The sequence below is a fragment of the Lynx canadensis genome, chromosome A2 (assembly GCF_007474595.2).
Source record: "Lynx canadensis isolate LIC74 chromosome A2, mLynCan4.pri.v2, whole genome shotgun sequence".
NCBI classification, from domain to species: Eukaryota; Metazoa; Chordata; class Mammalia; order Carnivora; family Felidae; genus Lynx; species Lynx canadensis.
Window position 1 is genome coordinate 64,358,984 of NC_044304.2, and position 15,132 is coordinate 64,374,115.

General features: G+C 45.4%; 1 protein-coding gene across 1 annotated transcript in view; it reads left to right on the top strand.

Moving 5' to 3' along the window:
* The window catches only part of VWC2 (von Willebrand factor C domain containing 2), a 79,461-nt gene that overhangs the window by 39,759 nt on the left and 24,570 nt on the right, over window positions 1-15,132 (top strand). The window contains exons 5-6 of the mRNA XM_030294551.1: window positions 1,884-1,922; window positions 7,838-7,854. Of these exons, the coding sequence (XP_030150411.1) occupies window positions 1,884-1,922; window positions 7,838-7,854 (56 nt within the window). The remainder of the gene's footprint in view (window positions 1-1,883; window positions 1,923-7,837; window positions 7,855-15,132) is intronic.

Consider the following 15,132-nt stretch of genomic DNA (forward strand, 5'->3'; position numbering starts at 1 on the left):
TGAGTTTAGGGTACTCGTTTTTTCTAGTTCTTTCAGGTGTAAGTTAGGTGACGGACACAAGATTTTTTTCTCTTATAATGTATACATTTATAGCTATAAATTTCCTTCTTCCACTGCTTTCCCTGCATCCCATACATTTTGGCAACATGTTTTCATACTTTCTCATTAATTTATTCTGAAGGACTGGGCGTATGGTGACCATCATGTGATAAAATCAGAGATCAGATCCCCCGGCTTCCCCCGGTGTGTTGATTGGGATGCTGTGTTTGAAGGCTGTCGCCGTCAGTTTGTTTGGGGGCTTTTCTCCGCTGCTTTTGCAGAGAACGCGTCGCTTGTCGTCGTGTCACTGACGTCTCTGTAAGCTAGCTGTTATTTGGAGAGACGTGGGAAAGGAGACGGCTCCCAGTGTCCGCAGATTGGCCCCGTCTGTGCCGAGCCTCTGCTGAGCCTGGGATCTATGAGCCTGGGATGAAGGCTTAGGGTCTTTCCAGAATTTTTCTGATCTTGACTCTTGCATTGGGTGCCTTCACGGATCTCTAGCTCCCACCCCATGCCTCATGTACCTGGGTACTTTTGAATGCCCCCACATCCCCAGTACACTTGTCCCCAGACTCCCCCCTCCGTCTCTGGGGACCCTGAGCGAGCGGGTTCTGAGCTAGGAGAAGCAGAGGCTGGTGAGGATCCTTCTGTTAGCCTCAGGCAGCTTTGAACAGACATACACACTAATTTGCAGATACACAGGGTTCTGCCTCCCCCACAACCAGGGCCAGGTGCCCACTGGGGAGCGCATAAGGGAAGGGGGAAGGAGCGGTACTTTAATTTTTCTACCGCCTTTTTCTTGGCACGGAATCCACTTGGTTGCTGTAAACCTTTGACAGTCTTCCAGTTCTATCCAGCTCCTGCTTGTTTCTCAGCATTTCTGCAGGAGGATGGGAGTGTGGGGCCGCCTGCCAGGCCATTTTGCTGGTACCTCTCTATTCTTAAAGGTCCTGTTTTCTGTTGTAAATGGTACATGGTGAGTGTCATGTTTTCCGACTGAAACTTGTGTGGACATGTAATTTTGCATATTGACTTTGTAAGAACATGGAATTCAGGGCGCTTGCGTGGCTCAGTCAGCTGAGCGTCCGACTTCGGCTCAGGCCATGATCTCGTGGTTCGTGAGTTCGAGCCCCACGTCGGACTCTGTGCTGACAGCTCAGAGCCTGGAGCCTGCTTCGGATTCTGTGTCTCCCCCTCTCTCTGCCCTCCCCCGCCCCTCAAAAATAAATAAACATTAAAAAAAAAGAACACAGAGGTCAGGAAGAGGGGCCACGGGCAAGGCAGGGAAGTTGGAAGCTTCTTGACAGGTTGTGATCAGAGTTGTGCTTGAAATCAGATTCCCTTGGATCAAATCATGAATTCTCTCCCATCCATTTGGTAATCTTTGATAAATTGCTTAAACTCGCAGCCTTTCAGCCCTCATTTTCCTCACCTGCTGGCTCCCAGCACCCCCACCCCATTCTTATCCATCCCCCACTGGTCTCCATGTTCTGGTGGCACCAGACAGCATCTCACGGTGCCTTTGTGAAGGCAGTGACTTCATGATGCTTGGCAGCCATTTTGACTAGTCGAGGGACTCCATTAGGAGTCGCCTGAAATCTTTCTAGTCTTAGTTTTCCTTGCTGTATGTTTTTCCTGAGGCTGTTTCTTCCTCTGAGAGTCTTTCTCCAGTTGGCAACATCATTTTTCAACCCACAAATGCCTGGCTTTCTGTGTTTCCTGTAAATTCTGCTTATAAAGCTAAATAGTTCCTCCTCGGGCTCACGCCTTACCCTCATGTGAGTCCCTTGCTGTACACAGCTGGGAGAGCGGCTGACTCTCAGGCACGTCCCAGGGCAAAGGAGGTGCCTTTTTTCCCTTTCGAGCTGCCCCAGATGTGACATGTGCCAGTAGTGTCACCGTCACCTATGCTGGCTGTCCTTTCACCTGCTTTGACTGGCAGTTTCTGCACTCTAACCCTAATGCCCCACAACAGCTTGGAGCTGTTTCGTGGTGGCCTTGGGGCTGCAGGAGGAGGTGACGGGGCCAGCCCAGCATGTGAGCCCTTGGCAAGTCCGCTCGTGTTACATTTGCTCATGCCCTGCTGGCCATGGCAGGTCACACGGCCACAGCACGGCTCAAAAGGTGGAGAGACAGACTCCAGTTCTTCCTGGAAGGGGGAAGAAGTCTCATCACAAAGAGGTGGTCAGATGCCTCCCTTGGAGGATGCTGGCGAGCCGTCATTTCCCCATTTGTGGGAAGGAAGGGGTGATGTGAGCTGCTGCCTCATGGGATGGTCGTGAACACTGGCTTGTAGCTGGACTTCTGGGCAGAGCAGCTCTGCGTCAGGGTCTACGGGCCTCTGTGTTGTTGCACTGGATCCACGTGTCCTTCCTTCCCACTCAGAGATGGGGACATGCCTCGAGTGGTTCCAGTGAGGAACAGCAACCAAGCGAAGCCCCGTTTCTCTGAGAAGGATCCAGAAGCCCTTCTGTGTCCTCTTCTTGCTAAGAGACTCATGAGTGAGACTTCAAACAGGAGCAGGGCTAAGCCAGAACTGATGACCCTCATTATCCTGTAACTCACTGTCGAGAGACAGATGGCTCATGAAATTTAAATAGCAGCACCCAGTGGTCCTGCAAATATGTCAGGACGGCCTCTCCGGAGTCCAATGGATAGAGTCGAGTGTGAGGAAAAGCTTTCCATTTCAGCCAACGTGCTGTGAAGGGATTCGGGCTTCATTTGTCCACATCACTTACCGATTCCACAGGAGCTTCTGTTGACCAAAATCTGCCCGAAAGATCTAGTTGGAGATTTTTCACTCCTGAAGATTGCAGGAAAGGACGAGCAATGAGAAAACGAGGGGGGCTGCGTTCTCCTGAATTCATTTAGCGTCAGAATGTGTTACTTGCACCCGGACAGGAGCAGACAGGAGTGTGACGGGAAGGCACAGCAGGGCGACCACATCCCTGCCTAGGAAGCGGTGGCCCACGCTAAATACAGTAGGTCCTGCGCACTGACACTCATTTGTTAAAAATGAAGGGATGAGTGGCTTCCCTAGACGCTCTGCAGAGGGGAAGGTTCTGTGTGGTGCCTGAGAAGCTCGCCCTTCCCAGCTCTGGCTCCGGGAGGGACTCTGGGCTGAAGATCCAAAGACCACCTGTCCGTCTGCCATGCACTGGCAGTGGGAATGTCCTCCCCCAACCCCAGACACCTGTTGGGACAGTGGACTCTTTCCAGGTGCCGGTGGTCCATGTTCATTAATCAGTTTTCTGACAGTTTCTTGTATTAGGAATCATTAGCAGCATGGTTTTTTGTTTCTGTTTTTTTTTTTTTTTTTTTTTTTTTTTTCCGGGAAAATTACATCCTAGGTGAGAAAGAGTCAGCTGATAGTCTGTTTTCCCTACAATAACAGAGTTGTCTTTGGAGGTAACACTAATGACACTGCCTCCCTAGAGGTCATGGAAACATTAGGTTTAATTAGCAGGACGCATACACTGCTTTATTTACTTTAAAAAATTTTTTTACTGTTTTTATCTAAAATTTTTTAATGTCTTTATTCATTTTTGGGAGACAGAGAGACAGGGCTTGAACAGGGGAGGGGCAGAGAGTGAGGGAGACACAGAATCCGAAGCCAGCTCCAGGCTCTGAGCTGTCAGCACAGAGCCCGACGCGGGGCTCGAACCCACAGACTGTGAGATTGTGACCTGAGCCAAAGTCGGACATTTACCTGACTGACCCACCCAGATGCCCCTAAAAGTTTTTTATTGTTTCTAGGCAGATACCAGATTTGGTCTTCTTTGGCCAAGTGAATTTCTTTTTTGTTGTTATTGTTAATAGCCTTATTTTTTTAAAATTATTTTTAACATTTATTTATTTTTGAGAGAGCATGAGCAGGGGAGGGGTAGAGAAAGACGGAAATACAGAATCCAAAGCAGGCTCCAGGCTCTGAGCTGTCAGCACAGAGTCCGACACAGGGCTTGAACCCATGAACCGTGAGATCCTGACCTGAGCCGAATTCAGACACTTACCTCACTGAGCCACCCAGGCGCCCCTAGTTTTATTTTTTTTATATATTTTAGTCAATATACAATGCAATATTGGTTTCAGAAGTAGAATTCAGCAATTCATCACTTACATACAACACCCAGTGCTCATCCCTGGAGCAGGCTCCAGTCTCTAAATATTTAGAAACTCCAGCTATGCGGTTAACCCCTGAAGGAGGCTGTGGTGTTATATTTGAGTAATGCATGGCATCCTGAAGTTTGGAAGAAGAGGTGGACACTGATTGACCATTCTGTTCTGTGCGATAATTGTTGTGGGTTAAGCATGTGCGAAGTACACAGTGAATGGAGAAACTCTTTCACCCAGGCTCTGGGGAGGGATGGTAGGAATTAATATGGAGCAGGTCTGAAAGTGTGTGGCTCACCAGTCCAGGTGTCAGTCCAGGTAGAAGAGCGGTAGTCCAAGAGATGAAAGATTTTAAAAATCAGGTCCATGCAAAAAATATATATATTTATAAATATAAACATATTAATATATTAATATATTAATATTTATATATTTATAAATATTAATATATAATATATATTAATGTTTATATATTTATAAATATTGATGCATACTATATAAGTATATATTAATATTTATAACTTTATGTTAATATATCTGTAAATACATATTTATAAATACATATTATAAACATATATAATATAAACATATATATAAATATAAATATATACACGTGTGTGTATATATACGTATATATATAATGTATATATGTATATATAATGTAATATATTGCGCGTGTGTGTGTGTGTGTGTATATGTATATATAACGTATATGTATATGTATATATACACACACACATATATATGTATATGTGTATATATATATTATAAATAGGCGCCTTGGTGGCTCCATCAGTTGAAGATCTGACTCTTGATTTTGGCTCAGGTCATGATCCCAGGATCGTGGGATCAAGCCCTGTGTCAGGCTCCACCCTGAGCATAGAGCGTGCTTAAGATTCTCTCTCTCTCTCCCTCTGCCTCTCTCCCCCACTCACACACACATGCGCACTCTCTCTCGAATGAATAAGTAAGTAAATAAATAGCATAGCTTTCTATATTGATCCTTTTGCAAAACTTTAGATCCTTATTTTGATATACTTTGGTCAAAGTAATTAAAATAAGAGCCCTAAAAATGGCGATGTTCCTCACCAGAATGGCCAAAATGAAAGAGCCTGGCAATAGTAGATGATGGTGAGGAACTGACTTGCGAACTTACACCTGTGCCTCCCATGGCCAAGCACGTCTGCTCTTGGTTACTCACCCAAGGGGGCCGATTGCACCTGTCCACCAAAAGACATTTACCAAAACATACATATCTGTTTTAGTCATAGGACCTCAAAACTAGAAATAGCCTCGGTGCCCATCAGGAGGAGAATGGATTAACAAACTATGACAGGTTCATACCGCACAGAACCACTCAGATGTCAAAAGGAATGAACTACTTCTTATAGGCAAGACATGGTGGAATCTCAAAAATAAGGTTCTGAGGAAAACAAGCCCTGAATAAGAGAATACCTACTGTACGACGTTATGTATTTGAAGTTCAAGCCAGTGGGGGGCATGGGGAGGTTCTCTGGGGAAATAAATTTTCTGTTGGAGACTGGGTAGTAGCTGCACAAGTATGTACATGTGGAAAATCTTCATCCACCTGTAAGATTTCTATTTTTTTACTGTTGATTCAACTAAAAATTTTCAAAGATGCGTAAATGATAGTTGTGATAGCTACCTGGGTAATAATGGACAGGGAGTGTCTTGAGGGGTGAGATTTTCTTATCTGCCCGAGTGAGCTGAGGTTGCGGGTGCCTTGTGCACGAGGGACGCCAAACTAGGCTCCCCCTTCGGAAGAAAGGGCTGGGAAGCCATGATATTATCACGAGTGGATAACAGAAAATTTCCCCCATTAACCTGGGCTGGGATAATACACCATGATTCCAATCAAGTCCTTCACAGGAGAGGAATGTCGCTCTTCCCTCTCATTTTATACTGATCTTTGTGGGGGGGGGATCCTAATTCAAGAAACTATCAAAAAACTGATTAATGAGGGTGCCTGAGTGGCTCAGTCAGCTGACTGTCTGACTGGCTCAGGTCATGATCTCATGCTCCATGGAGTTCGAGCCTCGGGCTCCATGCTGACAGCTCGGAGCCTGGAGCCTGCTTCAGAATCTGTGTCTCTGTCTCTCTCTGCCCCTGCCCCTGCCCCACTCACTCTCTCTCTCTCTCTCTTTCTCTCTCTCAAAAATAGATAAACATTTAAAAAATTTTTTTTAAAAACTGACTAATGAACGGGTGAATTCCACAGAGCCCAGGCAAAACACCTGTGTACCCCGCTCCAGGATATATGTCAGACTTTCTTAGAAGAAAATCCTTTGGAGGATGAGTTGATAGTCAAAATTGATGACACATACTAAAAAAAAGAATACAAAACCATGGAAAATATGCCATGGAACCCAATGCATTGGAGAGTTTACCCCTAAGGATATAGAGCTAATAGAGCATTCCAACATGGACCTCGGACAAGTGTATTAGAAATAAATAAAGGGATAAAGGATTATAGTATCCATTTATAGGAAAACTTTACTGGTAAAAATAAGATGAGTGGTAACATCTCTTGTTGGTATCTTTTTAATTTTTTTTACTTTATTTATTTTGAGAGAGAGAGAGCGAGCACATAGGTGTGTGTGTGTGAACAGGGGAGGGGCAGAGAGAAAGGGAGAGAGAGAACACCACACAGGCTCTGTTGTCAGCACAGAGCCCAACATGGGGCTAAATCTCACAACCGCAAGATCTTGACCCGAACTGAAATCAAGAGTCAGATGCTTAACTGACTGAGCCCCCCAGGTGCCCCCATACTGTACCTATTTTAAAGTGCAGAGTGGGGTGCCTGGGTGGCTCAGCCAGTTAAGCTCCTCCAGCTGTTGATACCAGCTGAGGTCTCGATCTCAGGGTCGTGAGTTCAAGCCCCCGTCCTGGGCTCTGCATTGGGGGTATAGTGTACTTAAAAAAAGTGCGAGAGCAGACAGTTCTGAACCAGAATTGGAAGGTCATCACACTCTCATTCCAGAATAAGGCCAGAGACATTTTCACATTTAAGGCCAGAGACATTTTCACATTCACAAGAACGAAGACGGCTTACTCCTCCCCACCCCATTATTGCTGAAAGACTCAGGGAAGGTGCGTGCCAGCAAGAGCAGCATTGCTCATGCAGGAAGGGAACATACCCGAGAATGTCCCCAGAGGAAACGATTTACAAGGTGATCCTTTCCAAAAGCCTGGCGGTAGGTATGCTGCGGTAGCTGGAGCTTCAGGGGTTAGCCCATCCCTACCCAGAGAGAGGGCAGGGTCCCCGTCAGAACCCTGGAGGAGAAAGGCCCATTAGGCCAGCTTCCCAGACAGCCTCGCGCCTTGTGCAAACGTAAGTCCCAGGTGGTTTAGAAGTCTACGTGTGAAAAGTAAGTCATTGAATCCGTAAGAATTTAATATCAAGGGGAATGAAAATTTTCTCCATCAAGATACAAAAAACTAAAATACAAAAAAAAAAAATACCACATGAGATTTTTCTACAATAAAATACAATAAAGACCACAAAGGCAAGGATTTGGCATCCAAATAGACTTAAAACTGTGAATTAATAAAAAATATTTGAGGGATGCCTGGGCAGCTCAGTCGGTTGCCTGACTCTTGATTTTGGTGCCAGTCATGATCTCACAGTTTGCGAGTTCGAGCCCCACGTTGGGCTCTGCGCTGACAGTGTGGACCCTGCTTGGGATTCTCTCTCTCTCTGCCCCTACCCCACTCATGTTCTCTCTCTCTCTCAAAATAAATAAACTAAAAAAAAATTTTTTTTTTTTTAATATTTGAGGAAGGAGCAGATACAGTACAGGGAATATTGATGAAAACAACGCTGTGAAAAAAATGTTGAAACTTGGTGGTTTTCACGGAACTGTGAAGCAATATGGGGGAAAGCGGACTCTCAGCCAGTACTGTGAGGAAGAAGGGTGACAGTGAGTGGCGAGGATGTGGACAGACCATGTTGTGCACAGCGGGTGTGAGCCTGAATCCAAAGGGCTGCTCTGGAAACAAGTCTGGTGGTGTGTTTTAAAATTCTGAGCGTACACAGCAAGGCAACGTGCCGAGATCGTGCGTTTCTGATTCTGGGTAGGTAGAGAATCCCTAGTGGACTTCATACAGGGACACTAGAACATGTGTATTTGTTAAATCACTGTTGTTAATAACGGGGAAAAAATGGAAACCGTCTAAACAGTGGTCATCGGCCGGACGGAGAAGTGAATTATGCCACACTCCTGTAATGTACTGATATGCAGCATTTGTGTTTTCTTAAATGTTTATTTATTTTTGAGGGGGGGGAGGGGCAGAGAGAGAGGGGACAGTGGATGTGAGTGGACAGTGCTGTGCTGACAGCAGAGCGCGTGATGCGGGGCTCAAACTCACAAACTGTGAGATCATGACCTGAGCCAAAGTTAGACGCTTAGTGGACTGAGCCACCCAGGTGCCCCCAGCGTTTGTATTGCTGTCAACAGGGAGAGAAGGTCATAAGACGTGGTAGCTAAGTAACGATATAATAAGCAAGAGGCATTCGTATTTAAATTCAAGTTCATGTAGGGGCACCTGAGTGGCTCAGTCGGTTAAGCGTCCGACTTCGGCTCAGGTCATGATCTCACAGTTCGTGAGTTTGAGCCCCGCGTCGGGCTCTGTACTCACAGCTCAGAGCCTGGAGCCTGCTTTGGATTCTGGTCTCCCTCTCTCTGTGCCCCTCCCCTGCTTTTGCTCTCTCTCTCTCTCTCAAAACTAAATAAGCACTGAATTTTTTTAAATTTAAATTCATTTAAATGTAAAAATCAACCAAATTAAAATCTGCATTATTTCGATTGGGGTGTGTGTGTGTGTGCACGCGGATTAATGCAGCCACAGCACACACAGCCGAGATTGATGGAGGTTTTCTCTGGGGCAGGGGACAGAATGAGACCGATGGAGGGCCCGGTGAGCCCTTGCCCTTCGTGTCAGGGCCAAGGTTTGGAAACAGCAAACCACACACCTGCCGACATCCACACACATTCAGATAAAATAGTTAGAAGGTAATGTAGCCGCTAGGTCTGGCAGCAGGCCTGGGGGCGTTCGTGCTCTTCCTTTTCTTTTCTGGAACTTACACCTTTGCTGTAAAAATGGGAAAACGCTGTCGGCAGCCCCAGGCCAGGCCGCCTTCCTTCTAAGCCCCGTGGGGCCAGGAGTCAGTCGGCCATGGATCTTCACCTCCTTTGTGCATCCATCTCCAACCACCACTGAAGATTCCTGCCTTCCACCTGTCCCTCCCTGTAGGAGGGAATTTCCTGGACTTCCAGTTTCCCCTGGAGATTAGTTTTAACTGATGCAAAGGTGTAGTTGAAGTACTTTTATCCTTATAACGTCGTCGTCGATCCAAATGGGTAAAATAAGTCTCGGAGACGGGACTAGAGACGGTTTATGATATTGTTTCTACAAAAGAGTTTGTAATAGACAAATAACAGGGGAAGAAATACAAGTGTTTAGATCCCGTCCTTTCACAAGGTGGGGGCCCCCTGTGCCGAGCGCGAGATGCACCAGAGAGGGAGTGTCCTCGATGCTGCCCGCTCTGGTTGGACATCACGTGAGTGGTTAGTCTGTGTGGGAGGGGTCACGGTCTGGGGGGGCCACACGCCCCTTTCCTTCCTAGCTCCGCGGCCCGGGGTCAGCCGCTTCACCCCACTTTGCTCTTGCAAGGAGGCAATGATAGTATGTGAGGGACTGTTTGAGAGTCGTGTTATTTCATATATATTTAGGGCAGAAGACAACTCCCAGCCTTAGTAAGTACACACAGAGGGTGGCTACTTGTTACTGTTGGTGTTGGGTAGTGTCTGTGTCTCCCACTAGGCTCTATCCCCCCAGGAGAGGAATCTTGCCTGGTCTTTTCGCCACTGTATCCTTGGCGTCTGTACGGTAGGCGACACGTAGCGGGCACGTGGTCGGCAGTGGCCGAAGAATGAACAGAAGGCGTCAGTGCTTCACTAACGCACTCATTCTGTACAGCGAATGCAAGTCCTGTAATATTTCCGGAAAACCACTTGACAACAGGTATCAAGTGTTAAAAATGTTCAGAATTTGTGACCTGGGGGTTGTACTTCTAGAAGCTTATCCGGAAGCAATAATCCACTTTGTAGGCCATGACCTACAGAAGTCTGGCTCAGATACGTAAGTAATTGGTGAGGACCTCTGCTCCACAGCTGAGTCATTCACGACTGTGTGGTAGGGCACTAAAATGTATCATGCAAGGAGATTGGAAAATACAGAGAATTTTTCCATGTGAGGAACAGTTATGGCTGGTTCAGTAGAGACTACATATGCCCTCCATTTATTTTTTATTTTTTTTTAATATGAAATTTATTGTCAAATTGGTTTCCATACAACACCCAGTGCTCACCCCAACAGGTGCCCTCCTCAATACCCGTCACCATTTTAAAAGACCGGATTTTGGGGGCACCTGGGTGGCTCCGTCGGTTAAGCGTCCAACTTTGGCTCAGGTCATGATCTCGCAATTTGTGCGTAGGGTTCTGTGCTGACAGCTCAGAGTCTGGAGCCTGTGGATTCTGTGTCTCCCTCTCTCTCTCTGCCCCTCCCCTGCTCATGCTCTGTCTCTCTCTCAAAAACATAAATAATCATTAAAAGACCGGATTTTGATTTTCTGTCTGCCACCTCGTGGCTGACGAGTTTGGGCAAGTCACGGATTACCTGTGCACCTCAGTTTTCACATCTATAAAGTGGGAAAATAGCATCTTGTCTCACAGAGTTCTAAAAATAACTAAATGTATGCAAAAGTTCGTTTAAGACCACAGACTCTCATCTAAGTATCGTAAAAGTCTTCAGGTGCATTCAGGGATACGTTCTTTACATAATTCATACTTAATGTAGTCTTTGGGCCAAATACCGACTTGACGAAACTATATGAGTGTAACTGAGAGCCGCCCCAGCACAGGGGTCAAGGGAAGAAGTTTCCTTTTCATGAGCCTTGACATTTCATCCTATTTTAAGATCCCCTTCCTCCTGCCTTTTTTCTGACAGTCGGTATCTGTGTTCAATCGTCACCTGTCACGGCGGTTTTATTTGGCATGCAGAAACACAGCATAATTAGCTTGAAAACGATTCTCTTAATTACTGTTGTAGAGTTGCTTTATTTGCTAAGCCTTCACGTCTGAGGAATTTGACACAACCTGCCAAGTCAACTTAAAACACAAAGTCTAAATTTATCAGTGCGGTGCTCTCGATGGGCTCATTTCCTGGTGCCTTTGCTGAATTCCTTTTGACAGGTTTGGAAGGTGTGCTTTTAACCACATTGATTCCTTAGCATGCACTGGCGTTGTAGGACTCTCTCCTTGAAGGCCAGTTCCCTTCCAGAATTAGAGACGATGCCAGAAGAAACTTGGGGGGAAGGCTGCTGCTGCCTGATCCATCAGTGGTGGTGCGAAAGTCAAATGAGAAAAATACGTGGGCACACACAGACGCTTTCCTGGCGCGGAGCTGGTGCTCAGATGTGTCCCCTGAGTCACGTGTTCGTTAACTCATTGTCCAGCTTTGCCCAGATTTGGGTGGACAGGTCCTGGTTTGCGATGGCTATGGTTTATCTGTTAGTATGGGGGAGGGGAGGAGGTGGACCCAGAGAGCCAGGAACTGGGGGGTTACCATACTCCTATCTATGAGTCATGACTTTCATACCCTGGAGAGTCACTATCAGCTAGCTGCTTTCATTTAAGCCTTTATTTTTTTTCATGTTTTAAGTTTTATTTATTTTTTTGAGAGAGGGAGCAAATGAGCAGGGGAGGCAGGGAGGGAGGTAGGGAGAGGGAGAGAATCCCAAGCAGGCTCCACGCTGTCAGCACAGAGCCCAACGTGGGGCTTGATCCTACAAACCGTGAGATCATGACCTGAGCCAAACTTGGACTCTCAACCGACTGAGCACCCAGGTGCCCCTGTATCACATTTTCTTTGCCCGTTAACCCGGTCAAGAGACATTTAGGTTGTTTCGTATCTTGGCTATTGTTGCAGTGCTACATGAAGTGCAGATCTCTCTTTGAGACCATGATTTTGTTTCCTTGTGTGACTGGGTTATACGGGTAGTTCTACTTTACGTTGTTTCACGCAACTTCCATACCGTTTTCCGTAGCCGCGCTCCAACTTACGTTCCCCACCCACCGTGGGGAAGAGCTTGCTTTCCTCCACATCTTTGCCGACACTTTTCTTTTTTGTTTTGTTCTAACCGTGGCCATCGTAACAGGTGTGTGGTCGTACCTCACTGTGGTTTTGATTTGCATTTCCCGGATGATGATGAGCACCTGTTGGCCATCTCTATGTTTTCTTTAGGAAAAAGTCTGTTCATGTCTCCTGCCAGATTTTTATTCAGGCGATTTGTTTGTGCGTTTTTGCCGTTGAGCTGTTTATATATTTTGTTGAGTTTCTTTTTTTGACAATGTTTGTTTATTTTTGAGAGAGAGAGAGACATAGCGTGAGTGGGGGAGGTGTAGAGAGAGAGGGAGACTCAGAATCCGAAGCAGGTGCCAGGCTCTGAGCTGCCAGCACAGAGCCTGACGCGGGGCTTGAACCCACTGTGAGATCATGACCTGAGCCACAGTCGGACACTTAACCGACGGAGCCACCCAGGTGCCCTGATTTGCTTTTTATATAGTTGTTGAGTTGCTTATATATTTTGGTTATTAACCCCTAATTGGATTACATGGCTTGTGAATATTTCTTCCATCCTGTAGGTTGTGTTTCATTCTGTTGATTATTTCCTTTACTCTGTAGAAACTTTTAAATTTGATATGGTCCTACTTGTTTATGTTTGCTTTTTCTTTTCTTTTCCTTCTCTTTTGGTGTCACATCCAAGAAATCATCTCCAAGACCACTGTCAAGGAGCTTTTTCTCTAACTTTCCTTCTAGGAGTTTTATGATTTCAGATCTTATGTTTAAGTCTTTCATCCATTTTGAGTTGAGTTTTGTGTGTGTGTGAGATAGGGGTCCAATTTCATCCATTTGCATGTGGCGATCCAGCTTCCCCAACACCATTTGCCGAAGCGATTATCCTTGCCCACTGTGTATCCTTGGCACCTGTGTGGAAGATGAGTTGACCATTCATGTGTTGGCTCCTTTGAGTCCATTGGTCTAGATGTGAATCTTTCTGCCAGCACCATACTTTTTTGACTACTATGGGTTTGAAATATAATTTGAAGTCAGGCAGCATGATGCCTCCAGCTTTGTTCTATGTATAGCGATGCATTAATATTGTCCTTTTCCTTGGACAGCACTCGTGTATATTAACTCACGTGTTTGTGATGATAACAGTCTTTCTGAAGACTACCCTTTAGTAAGGGTCTGGTGGCAATGAATGTCCTCAGCACTGTGCATTTGAAACTGTTTACAAATACAGCCTGAGAGGGGCACCTGGGTGGCTCGGTCGGCTGGGCGTCCGACTTCGGCTCAGGTCGTGATCTCCCAGTTGGTGAGTTCGAGCCCCGTGTCGGGCTCTGGGCTGACAGCTTGGAGCCTGGAGCCTGCTTCAAATTCTATGTCTCCCTCTCTCTCTGCTCCTCCCCTGCTCACGCTCAGTCTCTCTATCCTTCAAAAATAAATTAAAAAAAAAACAACACAAATACAGCCTGAGTTCACTTATATATAGAATCTCAAAAAGTCTTCCTCAGTTTATAGAAAGAATCCTTAAAGAACGTTTGCTCAATGTGTACCTCTACTTTTACTGTCATTTCCTTTGAAAATGGAAGATATTTTTCATTTTCTTGTACTCTCCGTGTTCAGCTTTATTCACGGGCTGCTTTTTGCTCTGTTTTTCTCTGTTTGATGTTAAGATTTTGTCTTTGTGTTTTGGTTTTTCTTGGGGTTTGTTTTTGTTTTTGTTTTCTTTCTCCTGCAGTTTCATAATGATATTCCAAGATTCTAGTTTGTTTTTTATTTATTCTCTTTTACTTTGATGGAGATATTTTTAATCTCTGGCATAAAGCCTTTCTTTCATAAGTTTTGAAAATTCTCTTCCCGATCTCTTAAAAAATTGCTCAGGCATTATTTTCTAATCAACTGCTGGTGCTTTAATTTCACATAGGTTAGACCAGGACCTGGCAAGCTGGCCGACTGGCTGACTCCAACCCACTGCGTCTTTCTATAAATGACGTTGCCCAGCTACACAGCTACACTTACTCATCTACATGTTGTGTATGGCTGCTTTCTTGCTGCCATGATAAAACTGAGTTGGCTAGGACTGTTTAGTCCACAGAGCCTAGAATGTCTGCTCTTTGGCTCTTTACAGAAAAAGTCTGTTAACTCCCAGAGTCTCAGCTTCTTGCTATTTCCTTTATGTCAGTTACATACTCTCTGTGTATTTTTTTTATGTTTATTTATTTACTTTGAGAAAGTGGGAATATGCATGCAAGTAGGGGAGGGGCAGAGGGAAAGAAAGAATCTCAAGCAGGCTCTGTGCTGTCAGCACAGGGCCCAGCTTGGGGCTCGATCTCACAACTGGGGGACCTGAGCTGAAGTCAAGAGTCGGATGCTTAACCAACTGCGTTCCACCTCATTCATTCTGTCTTCAGATGTATCTACTCTGTGTCATTCTTACCCATTTCCTTCTTAATGTTGACCATTATATTTCCAGTTTTAGAATTTCCACTTGATTCTTTCTTAATAGTTTCTACTCTGCTTCCAAAATTCTCAATTTTCGTCTTTTACCTTCATTAATATAGTCAGCAAACTTCATTTACATTCTGTGTCAGATAATTCCAATGTCTGAAGCAATTATGTTTCTATTCTGTACCTTTCATTCTCGTTGTCTGGTCTCGGTATTTATTCATTTTTTACTGTTTGCTGGATAGTCTCTTTGCAGAAGTTTGTAGGAATAACTTGGGACTAACGATGATGTTAACATACCCAGAGAGGGTTGGTATTTGCATAGACAGATTGCACATACGGCAGGCCGATCAGGCAGAGGCTTAGTCCCGTGGACGTCATCTGCTTCTG